Source organism: Seriola aureovittata, chromosome 17, assembly GCF_021018895.1.
Source record: "Seriola aureovittata isolate HTS-2021-v1 ecotype China chromosome 17, ASM2101889v1, whole genome shotgun sequence".
Lineage (NCBI taxonomy): Eukaryota > Metazoa > Chordata > Actinopteri > Carangiformes > Carangidae > Seriola > Seriola aureovittata.
The window spans coordinates 20055146-20081199 of NC_079380.1; the positions used below are offsets into that span (position 1 = coordinate 20055146).

The following is a 26054-nucleotide window of genomic DNA, read 5'->3' on the forward strand; positions in this document are numbered from 1 at the left end:
AGTGTTTGCTAAGCTAAGCTAACATGCTATTGGCTGTAACCTCATATTTACCGTACAGACATGGGAGTGGTATCAATCTTGTCAGAAAGCTATTCCATTAAGAGACTTTTTCTGTTTTGCCCATGCTCATGTTTACCATGCCCATGACAGTGAAAAGAAATAAGGATGGAAAAAACTGTCATAGCTGGAGCTGATTGCTTTATAGACTGTAGTCTGTCTGTACGATCTAAACACAGAGAGAGGAAAGGTCAACAACATTTCATGGAAGATTGGAGGCGTACTGATTTCCCGTTGAAAGGACATGGTATGCCAAGCGGCAAGGTCTGGCACGGCAGTGGGCACGAGAACAGACAGCAAAAAGAGGGCAGAGCTTTTGACGACAGTTACCGCCTCTATAAATTCAACCACACAGTCACAGGGCCATTATAAATTCTTCCTGATGATAGAAAGATAGACAGGGGTGAGGATGGGTGGGTACGACGGGGTGTTGAGGGATAACAGAAAGAAGGTGGGGCGACTGATGAGTTTTCTACTGATTTACAATCTGATTTTGACAGAAACTGCTCTTTACAAGCAACTTTTTTTCACTGAGGTTTTGAATAATGGCAAAGACCTTGGACTCGTGTCAAAGCACCTCAGTCAAGCTTAGTTCATCAGTCACTTGTCAGTTGCTCAGTTAACTTGCCAAACTGTGAAACCAGTTGTAAAGATAGACGTGTTAAGTTTCAACACACTTGAGTACACCTTGTAAAATCTTAATAGCCACAGTTACAGACTTTCAGCACTGACCTTGTTCACCTGTGCAGTGTTTCAAAGTAAATCATGTCATGTAGTTTGTTGAAAAGACCAGCACAGAGGGAGAAACTGTGAGAGAGGACAAAGGTGGAAGGTGGCGTGGGGAAAACTAGAAAGTGAGAGAAACCCTATCTGCCCAGGTCTATCTGTGTTTAACCCTTGTCACATTCTCACCTGTTGACGCTCCATCAATCTCCCCGCGCCCCCTGCCAGGAAGTTGTCATCGCACACCCACTGTGCATATGTGTGTGGTTTTATGTCAGGACAATGGCAGCTCAGAGAGACAATTTATAGCGAAAACCATCTCACCGTGCATTATCTCCGTCTGTGCTTGTGCGTGTGTTTTTTCTATCTCCAACGTGATTAATCACAAGAGAATAGACACCTGTGATTTAGTGATGACGACTCACTCATGTAGTACTTATGCAGAGCCGGCCCTTCAAGTCTGCATTTAGGTTGCTCAGTATTTTAAAATAAATAGATTATAATATCTTTATGATAATTTATAATGTAACCAAACATTCCTTTTATGCTGTAGTCAGTAAAACTAGGACTTCAAGACAACTTCCTTGGGCAAGCAACCATTAAAAGGGACAGCATGTATTTTTGTCCGGTAATTCTTTATATAGATGGTTGATAATCTTATTTAGTAATGAATCTTTACAACAGTTCTTCAAAATATTATCACTCTTTTGTATTTTTTATTCTGTCAAGCAAGTCAATTGAAAAGGTGTTTCTCTTTATTGCAGCCATGTCAGATGTAGAAGAGGAATACGAGTGAGTAGAGCAGCATCCATCACTGTCGATCATTTGAAGTCACATGTTCTTTCCAGCGTAAATGCATCAACTGTGCTGTTAACTGATAAACAATGTTTCTATATTTCCTGTCCTTTCCTTGTCTCTCCAGGGAGCAGGCAGAGGGTAAGTTCAGTCGTATCCATATTTGTCACACAACATTGTCACAGTGAATGAAGATTTATATCAGACATGAAACTATATTCATTTCTCTGGGTCTCCTTCATCCCAGAGGCTGAAGAGGAGCAGGAGGCCGATCCTGAGGAGGAGGAGGAGGAGGAGGAAACTGAGCAGGTGGAGGAGGATGGAGAAGGTAAGGTCTGGAAGACTTCAAGAAGGCAAAGCTCACATACAAGACTGTATCGCAAGACGGTTGTATCACAAGTCTGGGGATAAAACTTGTCCTATCATGTGTTGAAAAGACGGTGCAAAAATTGAAATGCTAAAAAATGTTAAAAATGGTCTTTCCCTGTTGAACAAGCTCTCATTGAGCCCAGCAGTCTTCCCCCCTCTCCTTCTTCATAACTGTGTGAGTTATGGGTGATGCTGTACTAACTCTGACCTATCAACTCCTCCTCTATCCTGCTTTTCCATTGGCTGACACTGCTGGTCCGGGTTATCAGAGCAGCAAGAGTACCAAGGTAAGGTCATCATGAGTCACATTTTTAGATGCCATTTATTGCTAGCTAAAACAAATGCAGGTGGAACCTGTATCAAGATATGTCATTAGAAGAAGAAACATTTTATTTGCTCTAAATTTAAAATCACACGTGGCCTCTGATTAAAAAATCTAGATATATCTTTTACCTGCATTGTATTTTAATACTAAATGTAAGTAGTGAACACCTTCATTAGCCATACAGTGCTTTTCCATATGTAAGGACAAAAGTCACGCCACATCTAAGCATATTTCCATTGCCATTTTGATCATGCCTTTGTCAGCATTGTGAACATTTTACTGCTTTTCTCATTGCCTGCTGTTGCAGCCAGTGTTGTAAAAGTGTAAGAAATCAAGCATGATATGTTTATGATCTTGTCCACTTAAGTCAATATGTTGGATTCAGAATTAAATATATTCATTAAGGATGAATTATCATAATCTATTTAATGCTGCAGTAATCAATATTTTTATAAAAACAATGTATCAGATGGCTCTTAAAGGCGAAAGATGTCACTCATAATCATGACCACACAGAAAATGTTCAAATATTTCCATGAGCTCTATGGAAAGTGTAAGTATTTTAAGCTGTTTTAATTCAGTTTGTCTAACCTCATCAACCATCAGGCAAATATTTTCAAGTTAGTGATCAGCTGGTTGAACGATGTGGAGCATTTAGCAGGTAAATAGTCAGAAACTTCCCTCAGGAGCTGGTGGAGACCAAAACAGAGTTAAAGGAGGGTGAATATTGGACCAACATCTTCCATGTGGATAAAAACGTGACTCAAAATGAATGCTAATGTTACTCTAGTGTTTGCTAACAACTGTATAAGAGGATAATGCTTGTTTATGATGTGCTTTCAGCTTGTTCTGCTGCCACCAAGTGGCCCAAAAAAATCAACCAATGGAGCCACAAAGGCACTAGTCTGTTTTCGTACTAATCATTGTCAAACAAAAATGCAAGTTATCTAGCCATGTGTTTTAATTTGTTCAAAATGGGTTTTCTGTAGATTTAAACTAGTAACCAGTGATACAATGCTTTGCTCCCAGCCTGGAGGTACATGTAGTCCACACACAATTTGTAGGTTTGTTTGGGATAGCTTCGGTATGCAGCTCAGTTATCCGAGAGTCATGTCTAACTTTTAAAGACAGTTAAACAAATGTAGACTGACCAGTCCAAGATCATAAACATATCGTACTGGTATGCAACCTCCGCTTTGGAACATGGTTTGCCTTAAATAGTTGTACATGGTGTTATTCATTTCTACAACTGCAATCATTGTATGTATTCTGACATTCATTATTGTACACATGCACATACCTGCTGTGAGTTTTACTTCTACAAGATGTTCTCTGAGGATTTAAATCTTGGTTGGCTGGGCCCAAAGGTGCACCATCAGTAGTGGCAAACCAGGCAACTGCCTTGGGCCCCCAAAGGGGACAAGTGCCACTGAAGGGCTCTCAAATTGGCACATTTTACAGTGACAATTATAAACCTCCTTTGACACTGTACAGTACACCGATGTTACCCTGTTCCCCCCTTTAACTTAACCAGTAAGATTAATTCAACCTCAGAGAAATGTTTGTGTGAATAAAACTCAAACTAGATGTACAAAATTATCCATATGTGCATTCTGTAATAATAAATGTCTACAAAATGTTCCAAAAAACTACATTTCCCTACAGCCACATTGGGTGGTACATATTAGTGTCACTGAATAGTGTGGCTGACATCGCATGATGGGAAATGATAGTTTTAAAGCAACAGTTCAACATTTATGAAAATGCACTTATTTGCTTTCCTGCCAAGTCTGTATAAATATGAAACTACAGCCAGCAGCCGATTAGCTTAGCTTAGCATAAAGAGTCCAAAATGAGGAAACAGCTAGCTAGCTGCCCCCCCTCTAAAACTGTGTTATTTAATGAGTTTTAGAAGTGCTCATGGGAGGATTTTGTTACCTAGTTACAATGGTAACCCATTTCCAGACTTTGTGCTAAGCTAAGCTAACTAAGCCGACTGCTTGGTGATGTATTATCATGCAGACAAAAGAGTGGTATCGATCCTTTCAAGGATCCTTGGCAAGAAAGTATTTTCCAAAATGCTGAACTTTTTCTTTAAGCTTGCTGCCTGTGCAATATGAAATGTTAACGTGGGCCTTCTGTCAATCATTCCACACCTCATCTCTCCCTCTGTCCACATGCTTTTTTCTCTATTGTTAATTTTTCACTTTGTTTTCCCATTCCTTCCATTTTTGCTTCATGATCTCCTGGTGTGTTTATTTCCTTCCTCTCTCCTTTGGTTCTTTACAACTTAATTTCTTCGTTCTGTATCTATCTGTATCTGTTTCAATCTGCTTTCATCCTTCCTTCCTTCCTTCCTTCCTTCCTTCCTTCCTTCCTTCCTTCCTTCCTTCCTTCCTTCCTTCCTCCCTTCCTTCACTCCTTCCTTCCTACCGTTCTTCCATTCCTTATCCCATCCTTTCTTCCTTGCTCCCTCTCCTTCACCTCACATTTTCTATTTTCCTTGCTTTCCTCATTTGTGCTTTTCACCCATCATTAATGGCCTTGATGCTCCATGTGTTATTTTGTCCCATCATCTTCCATCCTATCTTTATGTGGCTGGTACATCAGATCAAGATGCTCAGGAGGAAGGTGAGGAATTGTTGTTAGTGTGTTTCCCTGAAGAGTAAAACCCATCATTTTTTCCTCAAGCTCAGCACCATGTTGGTTGACTGAAATATTTCTTCCCCAAATTAATTATCTAACATATTTAATTTACACGTCTTCAGGTCTCTGGACTGGTTTAACTCACATGTAGGATATACAATATTGAAAGCGGTGTTTTAGAGTATGAGTAATTGGTCTCCTAAATAATTAAACAGCCATACCTTCCAGACCATAATTAGAAAATGTTTTAGAAATCTTATAAACATGATGTTTTTTCTTAACTACTTATTGCTTTATTTCATGTTGCCTTTTCTTTTCTCAGTCCCACGCTTGCTGTGTTGTCAGTCACATTAATAGCTTTATAACCTGACTGCTTTCAGATTCCCTATTTGCCCTTTCATATGTTTGAAGGAAAACATTTTTCATTCATATCGTTTGATCTTTTTTTTTTTTACTAATCTTTTTCTCTTTCAACAGAGGAGGAGCGGCCCAAACCCAAGTATGTTCAGTCACACCATTTTATTTGTGCTTGGTTGCAGTAGTTCTTGTTTTTTCAGTCCAAAATGTTATTAATCTTATTTTGATATTTGATCTTTCTGTTTTGTGCTTCCTTCTTTTCTCCAGGCCTATGGTGCCTCAACTTGCCCCTCCAAAGATTCCTGAGGGAGAGAGGGTGGATTTTGATGTAAGTTATGAAAAAGGGGATTAAGCCAGATTAGTCTTTCATTTATTCTTTCTTTCTTTCAGAACAGCTGTCAGTGTTGTAGTGTAAGAAGTCACCTCAGTTTACCTGAACAAAATGTCACCTCTTGAGATAAACTTCCAGTGGCTGTGATGATGAAGTGATCAGTTTCAGACTGGGTTCAAATCCAGACTACTGAAACTGGGCTGACGAGGTCAGTGATCTGCCATGGATTTGGATCTTACTGTGTTGCTGCTAGACCTGAGTGCCGCCTTTGACACTGTGGAGCAGGACACTGTCTTAGATCATTTTGAGAACCTTATTGGTCTCAGGAGGATCAGCATTTGCCTGGTTCCACTCATTTTTGAGTGGCAGTACAAAAATTGTTAATACATTCCAGTAAATTTAATACATTGGGTCATATATGGTGTTCCACAGGGGTCAATATTTGGACCACTTTTGTTCTGTATGCACATTCTGTCACTTGGTTACTTTCTATGCTGACAACACACAAATCTATCTCCTTGTAACAACAAATGACCCCTAATAACTTGTAAAGCTAAAGAACTTCAGAACGGCAGAGGTTATTTTATTTAATTCAGATACAGAAATCCTTTTATACACTTTCAAAATAAATCAAAGGAAGTTAGAGCAAACAGAATGGCTGTGAATGGATTTCAAAAGGTCACAGGCCTGGATACACACAGAACCCAACATATGTAGCAGTGATAAAATGATCAGCTTAAAATCAACCAAATTTTTGTTTACACTCTCTTGTTCCAATAGGACATCCACAGAAAGCGTATGGAGAAGGACTTACTGGAGCTGCATACTCTGATTGATGTCCACTTCGAGCAGAGGAAGAAGGATGAAGAAGAACTCATCGGCCTCAAGGACCGAATTGTAAGTTCACTCTGATACTAACACTTCCTAACAAGATGTTTCCTAACAGCACAGAAACATGAATGTGATGTCATGCACCTGATCAACGGAAACTGAAATTGGCCAGCACATTTAGTACATTTATGTAAGTAAGCTACATAAGTGTTATACTTAAGTAAGTGTACTTTCTTATTACATTGCATTATAATGATGGCTTCTTTGGTTTGCTTTCCATCAGGAGCACCGTCGGTCAGAGAGAGCAGAGATCCAAAGGGTCAGAGCAGAGAAGGAGAAGGACAGACAGAACAGGATTGCGGTATAACACACATGCACACATGCACATACACACTTATATTACTTTACACTTATATTATACTTTAACTAGGCTATAAACAAACTGAACATTATTACATTATTTAAAGCATATGTGTTTTTAAGTTGTGCTTAGTGTGTTACAAAATTTGCCACATAATAAAATTTTCATATTTGATGACTAAACTGTAATATAATTGTATTTCTTCATTTTATGAAACTATGTAGAACCACTATTTCTATTCATTTATATATTTAGGCATAAAGTGTATAAAAAGCTACTCAAGCCCTTGGAAGTATACAACACAGAATGGCTGAACAATTAGTCGAAATACTATCAAAATTGCAATGTGGCCAAGTGCAATATCCAAATTGTAGTAGCTGCAATTTTTTGATGAAGATAAAATGTGTCACGACATATTGTGGTGCTACAGAGATGCCCCGGTCTACAAATAATTTTCTCCAAACATAATGGAACATGGTTTTCCGGCTCCTTTATCACTCCGTCCTTCTTCATCTGACAGGAGGAGCGTCACAGAAAAGAAGAAGAGGAGGCCAAGAGGAAGGCTGATGATGACGCCAAGAAGAAGAAAGTGCTGTCAGGCATGGGAGCAAACTTTGGAGGTTTCTTGGCCAAGGTCAGACAACGCCTGTTATTCTCAGTTGTGATGATGATAGTTAGGAGATGATGACACAGAGGATGACTGTGGACTGTGTATGTTCTGCCCCAGGCTGAGTCGAGAAAGGGCAAGCGTCTGACAGGCAGAGAGATCAAGAAGAAAACTCTGGCTGACAGACGGCAGCCGCTAGCCACCGAAAATATGAGGGAGGATGCACTCAAGTGAGTTTCCTCCAATTGCTACACCATTACAGCAGGTTTAAACTGGTTATTGATAACCTGAAAGGTGATTGAACTAGTGTATTGTATTAAATTGCAAATATAGACTCAACATAGGCTTTACCTTTGACCGTTTTCTTAACCCCCTTCTTCAAATATTAATTGTCCAATCATAGCATAGCAACCGTAACTAAGCGTGTCAGGCCTGTCCAAGTGACAGCAGCTGAAAAATGAAGCCAACATAGTGCCAAAAACTGCAGTTTTTTGTTCTGGTACAAAAAATGGTCCTGGGCAAAAAAAAAAACAAATAAATGAAGCCAACAGTAGTTTAATTAGCTAGTTGGCTGCCACTGATAAAGTCTTCCAGCAACCGTTGTCATTCCAGCCACCAAAATCAATAGTGACCAGCTACAAATGAGAGGCCTGTTTTCCACAATAAGACACTCTGTTTCCACAATTAGATGGTTTATGGTTATTATCACATTAATTTCAAAACAGGTAAAAAAAAAAAAAGCTCTACATCCTTTCCAAATTTCATCTTTGTGTTTCCAAGGCAACGGGCCCAGGAGATGTGGAACTGGATCTACCAGTTGGAGTCTGAGAAGTTTGACTTCATGGAGCACATGAAACACCAGAAATATGAGGTACTACTGTGACTGCTCACAGAAATGTTTAGGAAAATAACAGGAATGAAATGATCAAGCACATTCACTGTTCTTGCTGATACTTACTGAACTCTTTCATAATTATTTTACTTTTTACCTCTAAATTCTTCTTGTTTTCCCCCTGCAGATCATTGTGCTGCTTAACAGAATCCAACATGCTCAGAAATTGTGAGTAGTTGCATTAATACAAATTATGACAAACTGCATATTTCTTGTTTATGTGTTTCTACATCCTTCTTTATTTCCCCTCTCTTTCCTCCTCACTTCCTCCCACAGTAAAAAGGTCCACGGCAAAGGGAAGGTGGGTGGTCGCTGGAAGTAAAGGTGGAAAAATACGTAAAAAGAGAAATCAAATACACACTGATAAGAAAAAAGGATAAGCAGTGTAGGAATGGAGGAATGACAACTGGTCTTTCTGTGGTCTTCTAGTGCCAGAGCCACTCGTTAGGCCTTCCCTGTATGTATGAAAGATATTGAATGTTTCTTGATAAGATGTATTGATAATAAAATTACATGCACTCATCTTGGTGTTGGTTTTGTCACTGTGGCATTTTTATATAGACATTGACAGAGAGGACTGGCTGCTAGCTATAGCAGCTTCAGAAAAGAAGCTAAAACCATCAAAATAGAGTTATCCAAACAGATTTTTCTCTTTTTTTGTTGTGTCTAGGCAGAAAAAAGGTCAGATGGCTCAATCATTGGTTAGGACTTAACGAAAACAAACATACCCATAGCAACACAGCCAGCACTTCAAAAAATTGTGAAGAAGAAGAAGTTGTCCAACTGTCTGCAATGGACTATAATAATATAAATCGAGGAATAGATAGATAGACAACTGGACTTAACAACTGCTTCAAAAGTAAAGAGTCGTCCTTTTATCAGTCGTCCTTCACCATAGTTTATTATAGTACAACAGTTACCATGGTCAAAAAACATCGAACTGGAAATGTCCCCGGTTATCTTTTCAGAAATCTGGTCACCTTAAGTCAAAAGGCTCTGAGGACACAGTATGTACCGTTTCTGAAGTGCAGCATCCTTCATATAATATTGAGGTTGTTTCCTACCAGTGGAGAGAAGTCTTCCCTTTAATCTTTTTTAAAGCCTGTGAAGGACGCTTTCTGACGCAGACATATTTTAAAAGCGACGGTGTGAATGGCCCCCTGGCAACACTACATTTCACATTGATAGCCCCTCATATTGTGTGGATGGGATTGTGTGATCTGTTGCAACTCCAGTCTGGTTGTTGTTGTTTGTGTTGGTCTGTGTCCTGGTGGTAATGGTGTTCATGCAGAGATGTTAATAGCTGCACAGTAGCCTGTCTGGGATGTTACATAAGACTTGTGATCATGTGAAGGCTTTTAGCTTCAGTGGTGGATTTCTGGTTTATCAGAGTTCATCCCACCTGCTGCATGAAACGAGCAGGATTCAGAGTGCCAGAGGTATCAGAAAATAACAGAAATAAGCATGAATAAATGATTCAGTGTATTTCTCCTTTAGGATTTAGTAAAGTTATTACCCACCTTAGCTACTTTATTGTATATATTTTAGAATTTAATAAAAGTAACTGGCTCAAGGGAAGCAAATGGGTTTTTATTTGTACAAATGTAAAGCTGCCAAGCCTTGGATGGCTGTGGCTGAAGAAGGAGGGGGGTCATGAGCTCAGAGTTTTCAGTAGATTTATTGACATATAACTCCACCCAGAGGAACGAAGTTATAATGCTTTCAAGTGCTGTCCATAATGAGTTAGTAAAGCACAAACACAATATTGTGTTTAATCTTCCCAGTACATATGGGTGCAAAACCACTGGATGACCAATCAAACCAAAGACAGTGTGTTGTTAGTTATTATTTTGTATTTCTATAAACACCCATATATGTTTATTTTGATACAGCAATATTTCTGTTGGGTCATAAATTAAACAAAAAAAAGTCACTTTTGACCCATTTTTGTTTTATATTTAAGAAATTATTTTTTATATTTGCTCTGCACTGTTCACCAAAACCAATATATAGCACACAGTTATTTTCTTATTCTAGCTTTAAAATCTTGTTATTGGGTCATAAAATAAATTAGAAAATAATTGCAGATTGCTTTTAACCAGTTTCATTCTTACTTTTGTTTATTTATCTGTGCTTTTTGTCTATTACCGGAAACTTTTAGTTTATTGAGGGAAACTTTTAGTTTATTAGGGAAAACACACACACTGTTTTCCTCCTTTACTGTTTCTTCTTCCCTCCTGTCCGTGGTAATTATGTTTCCTCCCCCCTCTAATTCCTGCCTCACATGTTTGGCTCACTGCGTGAGACAAGGACTAAAGAGGACACACTGTTAATCCAGTCCACTCATCGCATTGAATCAGGACACAACACACATACACATATACGCACGGTTACCTCACTGAAATCAAATGTATCAGTGAAGGACTGTTTGTTCAGAAAAAAGCCTCCATATTCATAATTAGATAACTGGGACAATAATCACAGGGTGAAGGATTAGTTACACTTAGAAAATTACAACGAAAGGTTTGTTCCTCTGATCACAAAGTTAACATGACCACTAATTGTAATAGAGGGAATAATCCCACTCTGAAGCATGATACAAAAAAGTCTTTTATTGTTCAGAAGACTGTGATCTTTAACCCTAAAGATGCATTTACCTGATTCTACTGGTGCGACTGTTTGTGACTTCCTGCTTGTGTGCAAATGAAAGGATATCACTTTCGCACATGAGGGTTTTATGTGCACATGCAAATCCAGCTGTCCGCCGAGCCATCTGTCGTTGTTAGGAAACATTTTATTTATTCAGCTATTTATTTGCAGTCACATAGTATGCATCGAAAGTGAAACCACAAACAGACTTTCATTTTTTTTATGATATACAATACACACACACACACACACACACACACACACACATCAATATGCACACTCACTCCGAGCATTTCTTTTCATTCAAACACAAGCACAGAAGGAGCCACAAAGAGACAGAACAACAATTAGTAAAAACATGTAACTAAATGATACAAACTTCATGGGAAAAAATCAGGCTTAGACTGTTTGGAAGACGAGAGGGTTTTCAGAGTAAACAAGAGGAAAACATGAGGAAGAAGGAAAATGCAGAAGAATATTCACACCTCAGCTCTGCAGCAGCAGATCAGTATTACTCAAACAAAGAGAATTTGCTCATGGAAATTCTAACACCACCCTATCTATGAGTTATATCTATAAAGCATTACTTCTCAGACACTGGTACATTAAGTTGCCAGGATACCTGCTGGTCTGCTTCATGGAACAAAAGAGGACAACTGTCGTCCAAGTGCAAACTGAGATAAAACTTCCAGCATTACTGACAATTACAAATGTTGGAAGGAGTTAAAGTGGGAAGGCGATGGTCACGTGACTAAGGAAAGACGAAAGCTAGCATACCGACACGTTTAGCGGCTCTACTTGTACTGCAGGACTCATCGGTGAAGAAGTGCACAATGCAATGATCCGTGCAAAATCAACAACAGCAAAGAGAAAAATGCAGTGAAGCTGTTCATCAACCTGCCAAATTATTTTGTTGAGTAGTTTTGATGCAAACTTCATGTTTCAAAATAAGTTGCTTTTCATTTTCTATATAACAGTTCTATTTTCCCTCAACTTCTTTAATGTGTGCGTCTGTTGCCTCCATCAGCTCTGTTCACAATGTCGAGAGAAATAACAGTAATTATTAGATAATAAACTTAATACTTTTTCTTTACATCCCAATAAAAGCTTGCACTGCTAATAGCAGGCTAGTTAACAGGGCACCAAACATGCTAGCAGTTTAGCTCATGTGCGCTTGTGCCAGCTTGACTAAGCTGTTGGTCATGTGACCCTCGCCTTGCAGGTCATAGCTGTTTGTCGAGAATCTCCCACATGAATGAATGCAAAACCATTAAGAAAGGAAGGGACATAACAGTTTTAGCTTTGGAGACGTACTAACAAACCAATAGAGTGAAACAGCAGCTACTGATTCTCACTTGCTCTAATCATACCACAGTATTAAAAGTAATTTAACACACTACAGTAAAGTGATGCTAAAAAAATATCTGTTTAGCCTTGACAGGAGGAAGGAGGTCCAGCTCAGTAAAGTTTAGGTGGTCAAGAAAATAAACAGCAAAGAGATACGCCACCAATTTTACACATGAAGTTAAGGTTACTCATCCCAGGGGGTACTACTCTATGGAGGCCCTACAGTCCAGAAAGGTGATATTTTTCATGGTGAGCACACTAATTAAAATAGAAAATGACTGCTAGTGTCATCAGGCTTATCCCATAAATGTTCTTGAGACTGTGTTTGTGAACTGGGGGCATTGAGTTTGATGAATATGTTCACCACCTGGCAGGTAGGGCTTACAGAAAGGCTTTCAAAGACTATCAAGCTGCATTATGGGACGTGCAGGATCCAGGATTTTTGGGACTATATATCTGCTGCACTGATTTGAACAATTCTTTTTTTATTTGTTTTTATTTGACTCTTGTGAGTCTGTCAACTTTATGAAATTGCTGGTGTACCCCTTTAATTGTGAGTCATTTAACTGGTCATTCATGTAAATGTGCAGTTCGAGTATACATGAGCCAGTGCACAAACATATGCATTCAGCTGTCTTGTGTTTGTATGAATGTGAGTGTGTTGAAAGTGCACATTACTTATTTGTATGCATTTCTATAGGGTGTATTCAATACAATATAAAGCACACATGTAGTCATACAAAGAGATCCCAAAATATAACATTACAAAATGAATGCTGGCGTTAAACATACTATTCAAGTTACAGGTCATTCTATAAAACCTACGATTGTTTGGTTTCAAAAGAAAGACAACCCCCAACTGTGCAGATGATGCTGTATACATGTGTGTCTGTGAGAGTGAGTTTAACGAATAGGGGCCTTCAGAGCAGCATCCACCTCCTCCTCAGGCAGCAGCGTGTGCCACTGGGCCACAGGACGCCTGGGATTGGCCAGCATGTCTGACCAGTGGCGCAGCCCAACACCTGAGGCGCCATAGCCAATCCAGCACTTGCCGATGGGGTCGTTGCTGCCTAGCTTGTCGTAGTCGTACACAGTGATCAGCACCTGGATTTTCTGTGTGGAGACAGCAGAGAAGAAGAAGCCGTTAGATCAACGTCTACTGTATGTATCCAAATTCTGTTATGTGTATGTATTTCAATCAGGCTAACGGTTGGAAGTAATGTACATAATGTGAGTATCATGATGTCCATTCTCATTGTATGTGCACACTTGTGTAGACTGGACCAGTTTGATGTTTTCGGAAGTGTTAAATTGAGATTTAGGATGTGCTCAGAGAAACTTTCCTCCTCAGCAGATGAAAGTGAAAACAGCCTTAGTGTCAACCTCTGCTTCACTCTGCACAGTGAAGCTTAAACATCCAACAATAAGTGGAAGGGGAGGTTTGTTAATGCTACAGTTTAACTTCACAGGTGCATAGCTTCAAAAGTAGCTGCAATATTCAGGCTTTTTACATTTTGTTTTACAGTTGTTAAATTATTGTTATTTTAAGCAATGACCCCAAAATAAGAAGGAAGATTCACAAATTCCCCTGAAAGCAGCACCCTACCATCTCTTTTATTACTTCTTCAGCAGCAGCTGTAACAAACAGTTCCAAAGTGCAAATATTTATTTTATTCAAGATCAACTTATTATGAATTGCCAAGTGTTTCGGAAGTTACCACATGCAAATAAACTACAGCATGTTTATAAAACAAGACTAAGAGACTACAGCCATTCTAGCAGCTCTGTATTTGAGCGAAATGCTAACAGCATGTCAACGTGCTCACAATGAGAATGCTAACATGAAGTTATTAAGCAGATAATAATAATATTTATTGTGTTTAGTATCTTAGTTTAGCATTATTTAATGCTAATTAGCAATAAACATAACAAGCATTGCTGGTGCTGGTGGGACTATTTATAGTTTTCAATTATTTGGACACAAACCAAAGTGCTGGACAAGTCAAAATGAAAAGTCAGATCACCAACGTTATGATGATTCATCCTCTGGGTAACTGTGACATTTCATGGAAACCCATTCAACAGTCGTTAAGATATTTCAGTGGTGGAGTCAAAGTGTTGGACCAACCAACCAACACTTTCATTCCTGGAGCCATGGCTAATGATGCAGTCAAAACAGAATTCGTAATATTTTAGTTACTTTAGCTCAAATATTTTAGCTAAGTATCTAATGGTGAAAATACTTGATTTAAGGGAAATATTGTGAAGTTATGGAAGTTTATGGATAACTGATGAGGGCAAATCTACTTTCCATGGAAATAAAAAATTATGATACACAAAGTTAATTCCTAGAACCATTTACTTAAACCCCCTGTTGTAAAAGAAAGTGTACAAACCTGGATCTGGGAGAAGGGGATCTCGAAGCTGAAGCTCTCATTGAAGTAAGGATTCAGAGTGTTTTGCTTGACTGACGTCTTCTTCTTCTTCAGTCGCTTGCCGTTGTACTGCAGCACCACTTTAACAAAGGGATCTGAGACAGAGAGACATGATATCAGACCGGCAGGGATACCATCGCTGCCATCCATTACCAGTGTCAGTCTGCAGTGCCAGCATGAATGAAAGTATACAGTATGTTTGTGTTGTGTTCACCTGACAGTCCTCCGACGTCCATCTTCTTCAGGTTCTTGGCCTCCATGATGTTCACTGTTAGCTTACCGGCCGTGGGGACGTAACGAAGGGAAATGCAGATATCACCCAGCTTCTCTTGCTGTCAGGGGCAAAACATAAACATAGATGATCTGTCATTTTGCACAGTGAAATGTTGGTAGTGACTGTAATAATCATTATAAAATGTGTTAACAAAATCATGTACCTCCTCTTTCTCTCCTCCAACCAGATCTTTCCATTCCTGTATCGGCTGTCCAAGGTCTATACTGTTCATGGCGATCTTGATCTCGCCGATGACGTCATGTTTACCAAAACGGTCAAAGTCGAAAACCTGCAGCACCAGAGTCTGACCACCCAGCTCACTATAGGGAATCTGGAGAGGTATGGAGAGTATTTTTAAAAAGTGGTTTAGATTGTTTGGGGAGAATCCGATGCTTCAAACTCAAGTTCACAACTGTTGATGTTTGACATAATCTCAAGCGTCGATGTACAGACCTTGAAAGTGAAGGTCTCGTTGAAGACCGGAGAGAGGTTCTTGCGCTGAACTTTGGTCTCAAACTTCTTCTTCTTGTCTGGCAGCATGTAGACTTTGACGTAAGGGTCTGAGGTCCCGCCCATGTCCATAGCTGGGAGGTCCTGAGCCTGAAGGATGCCCACTATCAGCTGGAAGGGGGGGGGGGGGGGGGTAAACCAGGGGTCATGACAGTCAGCCAGCTTTTTTAGAATAGAGGGCTTCATCATCATCATCACTGAGCCCTTTTGTTAATTCTTTAGTCTCTGTATTTAGGAGGTATGATAATGGTGAGTAGTCTTCCAAAATACTATGTTAAGGTGTGTGTGTGTGTGTGTGTGTGTGTGTGTGTGTACCTGGTTATCAGTAAAGTTGTAGTCCAGTGAGTACTCCAGTTTGCCATAGAACTCCTTCTCTTCCTCTTTCTCCCCATTCTCTCCGTCCTGGTAGAGACACAGCGTGGTTTGTGTTGTTAACAGACATTGGTACAAAGCACACCTTTTACCTCACCTCTGAACTCTCGGCAAGAAATCAAATAAGTGTATTTCTCAAAATGTTGAACTATTCCTTTAAGGGCAGAACAAAAGATGTAGCTAGTGACTTGTGTATTAGAGTGAGTTCATGTCTGTGTACACCCCCCACAGGCCAACAGCTGGAGCTGTAGTCACTGCCTCACTGTCCACAGCTGTTTGGCTTTCATCCAGGTTGAAGCTAGTAAAGGCTGAAGCAACCGTTTAAACAGCCCCAGTGCATCATGGTAAACATCAGGAAAAGGCATGATGACGCAGAGCTGCTGTTGCCCTGTGATTGGACACACACTGGAGAGGCTTATGGTGACTAGCATCAATGCGGAGCAGATGAAAAGAGTAACGTCTGCACACTGGTTCCAACAGCACGTTTATTTATTTTATTTATACATTGTTCAATCAATTGATGTTTAAAAATGGAAACATCACCCACAGTATAGCCTGCCCTATACCAACAGGCTCTTTAATGACAGGTGTGGTTAACCATTCAACTCACCAACAGACATCAGACATCATAGCTTTCTGACATACACTAACTTACATGTATGTTGTCATTGAGAATATAAACTTATCAACCAGAAGCATTACCCAAAATCTGACTAACACATGACAGGACGTTTTATTTCATTTCCTTTGCTTATTTTCTGGAAATTTAGTTTCAGTTTTCAACGAAAATGGATGGAAACTTGACAACAGTCAGGATAAATCTGGTCAACCACGCCTATGAGCCTGTTAGTATGTATATGGGTGTGGCAGCCATTTTTTAACTTTTTGACAAAGACATGATGAAGATCAGTGTGAGGGTGTTACTATATTCATAAATGCTGGTTTCCAACAGCCTCTCTCTCTTTTTTTTATCAGCAATTATAAGTCTAATGCTTCATCATAATTACTGAAAATATGATCTTTAAATATGAAGATGCAGCCAGTTTGTTTAGCCTAGCACAAAGACTGGAAAGTGGGGGATATAGCTAACATGGCGCTGGTGAATTTTGCTACCTCTGGACAAAGCTAAGCTTACTGTTTCCCCCCATTTCCAGTCTTTGTGCTAAGCTAGTGAGATAGCTACATATTTACTGTGCGGTACAGTTTGGTATGGAATGAGCTTTTAATCTAATATATTTCCCAAAATGTCAAGTTATACCTTTAAAACAAACCGTGAGAACTGTAGCCCTTGTAACCCATAATATCCGCTTCTAGACCAGCTGAATGACACCTCTAACTTCTCTTTTCTCACCTTCTTGTCATCTCCGTCCTCTCCGTCCTTGTCCTTCTTTCTGCGCCCTCGTCCTCCCTTCCGCTCGCGGACCTTCTTGGGCTTCTTGCCCTTGTTGAAGCACTTCCTGTAGATGCAGAATCCTAGGCAGGCGACGAGGGCCAGGACCACGACCACGATGGCTCCCACGGCCCACATGGGCACTGGAGAGAGAGGTGAGAGGAAGGAGAAAGGCACATGGGTGCTGGGCAGTTTGATGGAAAACAGAAGTGACAGTGCCTGGATGAGGAGTTGAATTCCTACTGGGCTGGACGTGTAGAAGATTATTGTAAAACCTTTTACCACCTGAGTACTTTTATTTTTGTCATCTCTAACTTTTTTCTCTTTCCTCAGCAGACACATAAACAAATGTCCCTGCCAAATACACACTGCACAGATATTGTCCTCCTCACACAAACGTCTGTTATTCTTATTGTTTTAAAACACTAAAATCAGAATGGTACAAGACATGAGCTGGACTTACTCTTGAGTTTATGATCTTGATGAGCAGAGCAGAGTGGGCACGTGAAAGAAATGAGGACAAGGGATAGAATAAAGAAATGAAACAACACAAATGAAAATGGAATAGAAATTATGGTATGATGTGAAATAGCAGAGGCCAAGACACTGTGACTTATTGTCCCTTGTTTGTAATGCAGGCTCTTAGATATTAACGGAGCTACAGCAGACATATACAGCTGTTTTTAGCAGTACTCATCATTACCAGTGAACTGACCTTTATGTGTAAAACTAGTGACTCTCCTTTAAATGTAAAGTAACCAGAGCTCAAATATTTCAGTCTTTGACAAGACATCAAATTAATATTTATTTGGAGTGGGTGTGTTTGCATCTGTACGTGTGTATTTTGTGTATATTTCACATATATCTGTTTACATTTGTGTGTGTCTGTGTGTGTGCTCACTTGGCAGGTGCGTGAGCTCATTGAAGAACTTGTTCTTCATGCTAGCAAACTGGTGGTTGGAGTGGTGGGAGGGGGGTGGGGGCGGTGGGGGCTCCTTCTCCTCCTCCTCGGCAGCCCTGCGGAGCCGCGCCCCCGCCACGCTGACCAATCGCATCGCTGCTCTGTGAAGACAAAGGAGAGCAGACAACAAATGGTCAATGGTTTAGTCATTTCCAAATCAATTTTTGCGGACACTGAAACCACCACAAAACTTTGTCAGTGTAGGTTTTGTGTCTAAGTGTGTTTATTAATCTATTTATTTTTACCTGCATGATACAAACTGCAGTAACTCCGAATTTTGTTCAGGACTTTCACACCAACAGTTTGACCATTTTATTGTTTTAAAGTAAAACAAGCAAGAATACCCCAGTCAGTAAGTCACCTTCTCTGGTGGTCCCAAGGTCATGGCCCAAGTCCTGCTATAGTCCTGCTTCAGCAAAAAGTCATTAACATTTAATACGTATGGTATTGAAATTGTCGCAGGCTGCTTGGATAATTGCCACTTGCGGCTATCTACATGTAGTTCACTACTCCCCAACACTGTTTTTTTTTTAAACGTGTCCTTTCAGACATCCTGTTTGACCTTTCACCTGGCTGTAATCTCTTTAATCCTCTCTCACTCCCCTGTCTCTAATCATCCCATTCACTCCTTAGTTTCAAGCATCTGACAAAGACTAACAAACTATCCTCATCAAGGGGAAGCATTTCTATTTTATCAAGATAGTCAAGAAGTCTTAGTAAAAACAGCACACACACAAATATCCTTACATTACTAGCTTTTTGGCTAGCAAAAAAGTCAATTAGTCAATTACAGCAACAAAAGTATTTTTTTCCTATTCACTTGTTGAGGGTTAGATGAGTAGATTGAAACCACTCATATGTCCATTATAAAAATAAAACAAATTAACAAGTTACATCTCATTTCTTTAATCTGTAAAAACACTGAATTGTAAAACTGGCACAGAACCTTGCAAACTGTGCTAAGCTAATCGAATTGACTGCTGGTGGTAACTCCATATTTACTGCAAACATGAGACTAGTATCAGTCTTCTCATCTAATGTTCAGCAAGAAAGCAAATCATTTTCACAAAAAGTCTTACGACTCTCATTCATTTCAAGCTTATATTGATATTTGTCTCCGAGATAAATTTTCTAAGACTTTATTCCTTTCCTGCTTCCTTTTTCCTTTTGTCCTTTTCCTCTTTATTTTTTTGTTTCCTTCCTCCCTGCATCCTTTCCATGATGACAGTTTGTCAAAAAAAAAGAGAGTAAAATTGAGCTCTGCTGCTATTGCTTGCACATAATAATCCCTCTGACTTTGCACACACACTCACTCACTCACACACACACACACACACACACACACACATGGAGAGAGGGACACATGGCCTCATAAAAATATGAGGACATTTCATTGGTCCTGTTCACAGCAGACATTTTGACCCATCAGTAGGAAAAGCAGAAATGTTACAAAAATTTAAAAACATTGGTGAGTGTGATCCAACATTCACTATGCCAGAACCCTGAAACTGACGCAGCTAAATGCAACTGAGCCATCATCAATTTTGTCTTTTAAACATGTGGTTTGATAAAAGTATAAAAATTGTAAAAATATTATTTGGGCTCATTCTTTCAGATCAGTTTTACTGTAGTTGACGAGGCATATTGTGAATTTACCTCACTGAGATAAAGTGCAAATAAAAATCTGGGTTTATCTTCTACCAAATCCCTCTCTATCAGTGTGGGAAAAAAAAAATAAAATGAGAAGATATCCGTCTGTGGCAATCATATCTTTCTGTTAAGCACTTTAGTGCCCTGTATGGAGTTCAACCTGTCAGTTGTGCACTCATAGGCACATTAACATTTAAACACACACACACACGGACACACACACAGGCCCCACCCACACTAGACATCCCTCTGTCGCTGCACAGCGATGTAACAGGATTGATTGCCAAAGGTAATCCAAAAATCCCTCAGCTTAAACAAATTAAGGACAGTTTGCCTCACTGGGTCTCCACCCCTTTCTCCGCCCATCCTACCATCATCTCCCCCTTCACTCCTCCTCCTCTGTCTGTCATTTATCCTCGGTCCTCACAGCTGAAGTAGAGACATACCTCCACACATACACAGACGCACATACACATCATATTTCCATAATGAGATCTGATTTAGTTGGCAAGCTGTGTTTCCCTGTGTTGTTGATCCTTGTAGCCCCCTGGATTGCATAAGCAGAGGATTAGAGAGGGAGACCTCAGTGTGTGTACTGGACCAAGAGAGAGGTGGATACCACTCACAAACACATACAGAAATCTCGCTGATTAAATTTGACAGATCAGTGGGTCATGAATCGAGAACTGCTCCTGCTGAATAATGCTGAATATTACATTATTCTCTCTCTCTCTTATCTTAGTTAACACACCTGCATCAATACCACTATACCACTATATACAGTTTCTCTGTTTATATTCCCACTGTGAATACATTTCCATGTATCTTTATTTATTCAGTTTTATTGTTATTATTATTATTATTATTAGACTTATTAGTCTTATTTTTCTTACTTCTATGGTTACTCTGTGTTTATCTTGAATGTAGGCCCTTGGAACACTCTAATCTCGTTGCGGTTAATAACGTGTTGTCTTATTGTATTTTATCTCACCACTAGAAACAGAGTGAAAGAGCAAGACTGACTCAGTCCAAACATAACAATCAACCAATCAAACAAAACTGTAAAATAAAATAAAGCTTCTTGGTTAGTTGCCTGGCTGCCCAGAGTCAAGAAATAATCTGGCACATAACACCGTTGACATTTTTACACTTTAATTTTAAACGAACCTGTTGATTAATGAGCTGCTTAATGCTGATTCCCATTAGAAACATGTTGAATTGTTCCTCAGTGATGAGGTGTTAAGTAAAAAGTAGGATTTTAATTTGTCTCTAATCTTAACTGCTTTGTATGTTTGTTTTGAATGAATTTACCCTATTAAAATCTGCTTATTTAATGAAACTGGTATTATTTTTAAACTCACTATTGTGTTTATTTATGCAATATTGAATGGGCCAAAAACCATCTCAATGTAGTTTTGCATCTCCTCTCTCGGGGTGTCTCTCTGGAGCTCCAGTAACAACATGTCGGTGAGCCAGTTTACAGATTACACATTAAATATTGTTCAGTCAGATGATTTTCATAACCAGTTATTACAAGCATCCAGTAAATACACACCAACCATCAGATACAGTTCATTAAGTTTTTGAAGTTAAAGTGCAATTTACAAAATAATATACTCTTAAATTAAAATAGCTAAGAAATACACATTTCCAGGCAATTTGCACAGTTTGGAGCCTCATTCATATCAGAAATCAATGAAAGTGAAAGAATATTTCATATCAAAATGTCCAATACAATACAATCAGTCTAAACCTGCTGATGGTACTTTATGTACTTTGGATAAAACCACCCACTGAATTCTGTTATCTGCTGTTTCTGTAATGACATTTTAGCTCAAGTTCAGAACACCCCCAAAATCAGGATGATGATGACCACAGTTGTTATCTGGGTCACAGCAGATTTAGGCTGGACTGCTGCCAAAAGCTTACATCAGTGAGTCAGAAACCTGGCTGGCGTAGGAATACAAATCTCTGTCGAAAGATTGCACAATGGTGAAATCAAACTCCTAACAAATATAACTTTGCCTCCTTGTTTATAGTTTGGGAAACCAAAAACAATAACAGGAACTGAATTAAAGTTAAAGGTCCCATATTTTACACTTTCCCTGTGTTTTATTTGAAGTGTTGATCCATTAGAAGATATATTTGTGCTTTTGAGAGCCAAAAACCATCTCAGTGTAGTTTTACAGCTTCTCTCTCAGGCTTCTCTGTGGAGCTCCAGTAACAACAGGTCGGTGAGCCAATCAGAAGAGAGGAGGCTCTCATCCTCTCTTCTGATTGTTGATTGTTTTCTGAGTGATCCAATAAAAATATAGCAGATTTAAGGTAAACAATCAGAGAAACCAAATCCTATAAGGTTGGATGGTGGGTCCAGGTGGGCGGGGCTTGGGACATGGCTGGGAGCGGTGACTGCTTTGTTGCGACATCACAAAGTTACAGAAGTCATGACGGCTCATTTTTAGGCTCAGTTTCTAAATACAGGCTGTGTGCATTTCTCTGTGGACTGAGCACTTTGATACTTTCACAGAATTAATATAGAAAGTAGATCTGTTTTATAATTTAAAAAGAGACATGGAAATCTACTTTTATACAACATGGGAGTCTTGCCAGCAGAAACATCATCTGTCAAAACAGAGTAAACAGCCTTTTATATCAACAGACTGTAGGAAAGTACAATGTCTGACATATTAAACAAAAGCCGCATCATAAACAATAAAACGTGAGTCACTGTGTGGCAAAAAACCACCAACGCTCACAATGTCACCGCACAAAAAGATGAGTGAAGGTTCAGTAAAAGCCTCATTTCAGCTGATTTCTAAAGGGAAAATTACACTCTACAAAAATCACCACATCAAGTCAGGATATTACAACAACCTATATATTTTAAAGGTACCAACCCAAAGTAAAGACTTCAGGGGTGCAAATATATGCAGCAGGTGGTATTTTTACTGATTATAGCTGCAGAACAGTGTGATTACGTGTGAATGCATGTTCACTCTTGACCTTTGATAACAATTGACATTATTCTGTTGAGAATTTGAGCTCAAAGATCTACTTGGCAATGATACAGAGCTTTCAGCTGCATCTCACAGTCTCTATCAACAGGATCGTTTATCACTTCTTTTGTAGAGTGTGAAACCAAAACCATAAGGCAACAAGAGACCACTTTGACTCTGACTCTGACTCTGACGACTTCTGCTTGTACTTTTTCTAAGAGTGGGAAATAACCTTTATTGTGACCATGAGTGTGGGTAGAAGGCTTTTCAGATTTATTACTTTATTCAGGCACAAATGAGAGTCTGTGGTCTATTTCCAAGATAAGAGTCAGTTCAATTCTAGAAAAGCTGGTACTTCTTTTCCTTGATACTGTCTGTGCCTTAATAACATAAATATTTCAACATGTTTACTGTGTTTATAGTTGATTGGTTTGGAGCTGAAATGATTAATGGATTAGACAATTGACAGAAAATTAGATGGCAACATTTGTGGTAATTGATTAACTGTGTAAGCTATTTTTTTTTTTTTACAAGACAATTAATATTCAGTGGTCATGGAGTCTCAAATGCACATATTGTTTTCTTCTACAGTAGTTTGAGTGTTGCTTGGAGAAAACAGGATCTTAATATGTCAAAATGGGCTCTGCTGTCATTGGGATTTTTCTCTGTTTCCGACATTTCAAGGACCAAACAATGAATTGATTAATCAAGATAATAATCAGCAGATTAATCGATAATGAAAATGATTATTAGTTGCTGTAGTTTTCATGCCAGTGCATACTCTATACGATTAACTGACTCAGATCTTCTCTTGTTACTTCCAATATTCCAAACACTACATTTAGGCTCAAATTTAACCAGTTTTTCATTGTTTTGGAGCTCTGGTCTGATCTGCATGCAGACAGATTGGAGGTGAACAGCTGACGCTGGGATTTGTCAGTTTAAAAGCTCAAAGTTCTGAACTGAACCCAAGGCCCCATTAGGCTTCTGACACTCTGCCTGACTGCACGTTCACATCAGGAAGAGTAGTAAGTAAAAAGTTTTACTATAGAAGCAAAGTACACCCCATTATGTTCAATATTAACATAACAATGCACAATATTCCTATGAGAATTGACATTGTTGCAGGATTTGCAACATCTTTATTTGTGATACTTTTTGGTAAAGCTGAGAAGTCTGAGAACAAATTTTTACATTACATTACATTTATTATTATTATCATTATTATTATTTATTTAAACTTCTTTTACCACAGTTAAAGAAAATGGTTTAACATATATATGTGGGTTCACTTTCTTGCTGAGAGTTAGATGAGAAGATTGATACTGCTCTAAGTGAGCAGTAAATATGAAGGTACAGTCAGCAGCCGATTAGCTTAGCTTAGCATAAAGACTGGAAACAGAGGGAAACAGCTAGCCTCTGACCAAACAACCTCTAAAGTTAATTAACATGTACAAAAATCTAACTGTAAAATCAACACAATGTGGTTTTACGATTGGGTTAATGTGTTTGACTATTTTGTAGCAGTGACTTCCTGGAGTCTTGCTGTCACGGCGAGATGAATTAGTTAGCCTACTGTAAACAGAGCTAAGCTAGCTGTTTCCCTGTTTCAAATCTTTGTGCTAAGCTAAGCTGTTGCTGGTTCCAACTACATTTTTATTATACAGACATGAGAATGGTATTGATTTTCTCATCTAACTTTCAGCAAGAATGCCATAGGTAGAGTAGGTCTATTTCACATAATGTCAAACAGTAAAATTAAGCTGTCATGTCTTTGCAGAAGGTTTGAGGAACATGTTTCTATTGGGGAGGTTGAAAAGGGCACAAACTCAAATGATAACTTTTTTTTTCAAATCTCCCACTAAATACTTAGATAAAGCATTTGTCCATTTTGAACTACACAAGTTTGCACATTTGTAGTATTTCTGTAGGCCTACTATTTATTCTTGATGTTACTATGAACACGTCTGTGCATAGAATATTCTAAAGCGATTTATGACAAGGTCACTGCCGTTAAGTGTTTTACAGCTTGGTGTGAATCTGCAGCTTTGTACAGAAAAATCCATAAAAGCTAAGAAACTCCATCAGTGCAAACAACCACCGAGAATCCAACCTCCACAGGAGACATTGCTGTTGTAGAGGTCTGTTGAAGCATGTTGAGGTGTATTGGAGGTGATTGCACGTGAACACAGACACTGCAAATAGACGTGCATTAGCGTCCTATAATCCACTTAAACTAATCTTTGCCAGTTTTGGAAAACATCCTCCACTATGTGTAAAATCAAATATTTCTCTCGTAAAAGAACTTTCTCAGTAAAATGTATAAATTAAAAGATGGAAAATGCCATGAAAATGAGCACAGAATTATAAAATCCTATAAATTAACATTAACCTTGTGCTCCCTGTGACTATGGCTGCTTCATAATGGATTTACTACACAATCGAAACATTAGTATTTGGACATGGATTAAGACAAAGTAAGGCAAATTAACTCCAGCTAATGAGTCATTAATGGATCTAAAGAAAATTAATCAACTTTCATGAAATTTTAAGTAAAATAAATAAATATTTGGTTCCACTTTATTAAATGAAAAAGTTTTCTTGCTTTTCTGTTTCCATTAATTGGAAATAGCATACCTGTGAGTTTTTTGACTGTTTGTTTTGAATAATCAGTTTTTAAACATCAATTTGGCTATGAAAATTAATGAGCTGTAAATCCAAAATTGATCATAATACAAACCAAAACCAGAATATAACTCACCGGGTTTAGTGTCAGTCCCTCTTCTGTCTTTGGTCTTTATAATTTTTGCATCCAAATGATCTGTAGACAAATTCACCACTACTGACATAAGAGATGTCCTTGTACACAACTCCCTCTCTCTCTGTATCTCTCCCCCTCCCCCTTCTGTGTTAATCTCCACAATATCCCTCACTGCCAACCACTTACTGTCCACCGACACTGCAAAAAAACCCTCCATATTTAAGAGCCAGTTCATCTAACACTGTTACTTCAAATCTTCTCCATCTAAACAACTAAAAATTTTTCATTATATTCTTGCACAACTTTTTAAAATGATTTTGTTTGTGACAGTTTAACTACATTGAACAAGTGAAATGACAAATGAAGCTGTCTTGAGTTGGAGAAAGGGCAATTATTTTATGCCATTGTTAGATTT

The 26054-nt window shown here is 38.8% G+C and overlaps 2 protein-coding genes across 2 annotated transcripts; one reads left to right on the forward strand and one right to left on the reverse strand.

The window, feature by feature from the left end:
- Positions 1–1837: 1837 nt before the first annotated feature.
- tnnt1 (troponin T type 1 (skeletal, slow)) lies at positions 1838–8816 on the forward strand. Its single transcript, XM_056401700.1, has 10 exons — positions 1838–1903; positions 5393–5414; positions 5540–5600; positions 6384–6500; positions 6718–6795; positions 7316–7429; positions 7523–7632; positions 8183–8273; positions 8422–8462; positions 8571–8816. Exons 3-10 carry the CDS (start codon positions 5544–5546, stop codon positions 8614–8616), a joined length of 654 nt encoding a protein of 217 aa, XP_056257675.1. The 5' UTR covers positions 1838–1903; positions 5393–5414; positions 5540–5543; the 3' UTR covers positions 8617–8816.
- Positions 8817–10928: 2112 nt separating this feature from the next.
- On the reverse strand, positions 10929–25741 carry syt5a (synaptotagmin Va). The gene is made up of 9 exons (XM_056401699.1): positions 25640–25741; positions 18173–18333; positions 17233–17414; positions 15825–15911; positions 15453–15620; positions 15163–15330; positions 14940–15057; positions 14687–14820; positions 10929–13403 (listed from the first exon to the last, which is right to left on the reverse strand). The coding sequence occupies exons 2-9, from the start codon at positions 18324–18326 to the stop codon at positions 13194–13196; spliced, it is 1221 nt and encodes a 406-aa protein (XP_056257674.1). The 5' UTR covers positions 18327–18333; positions 25640–25741; the 3' UTR covers positions 10929–13193.
- Between the last annotated feature and the right edge of the window lie 313 nt (positions 25742–26054).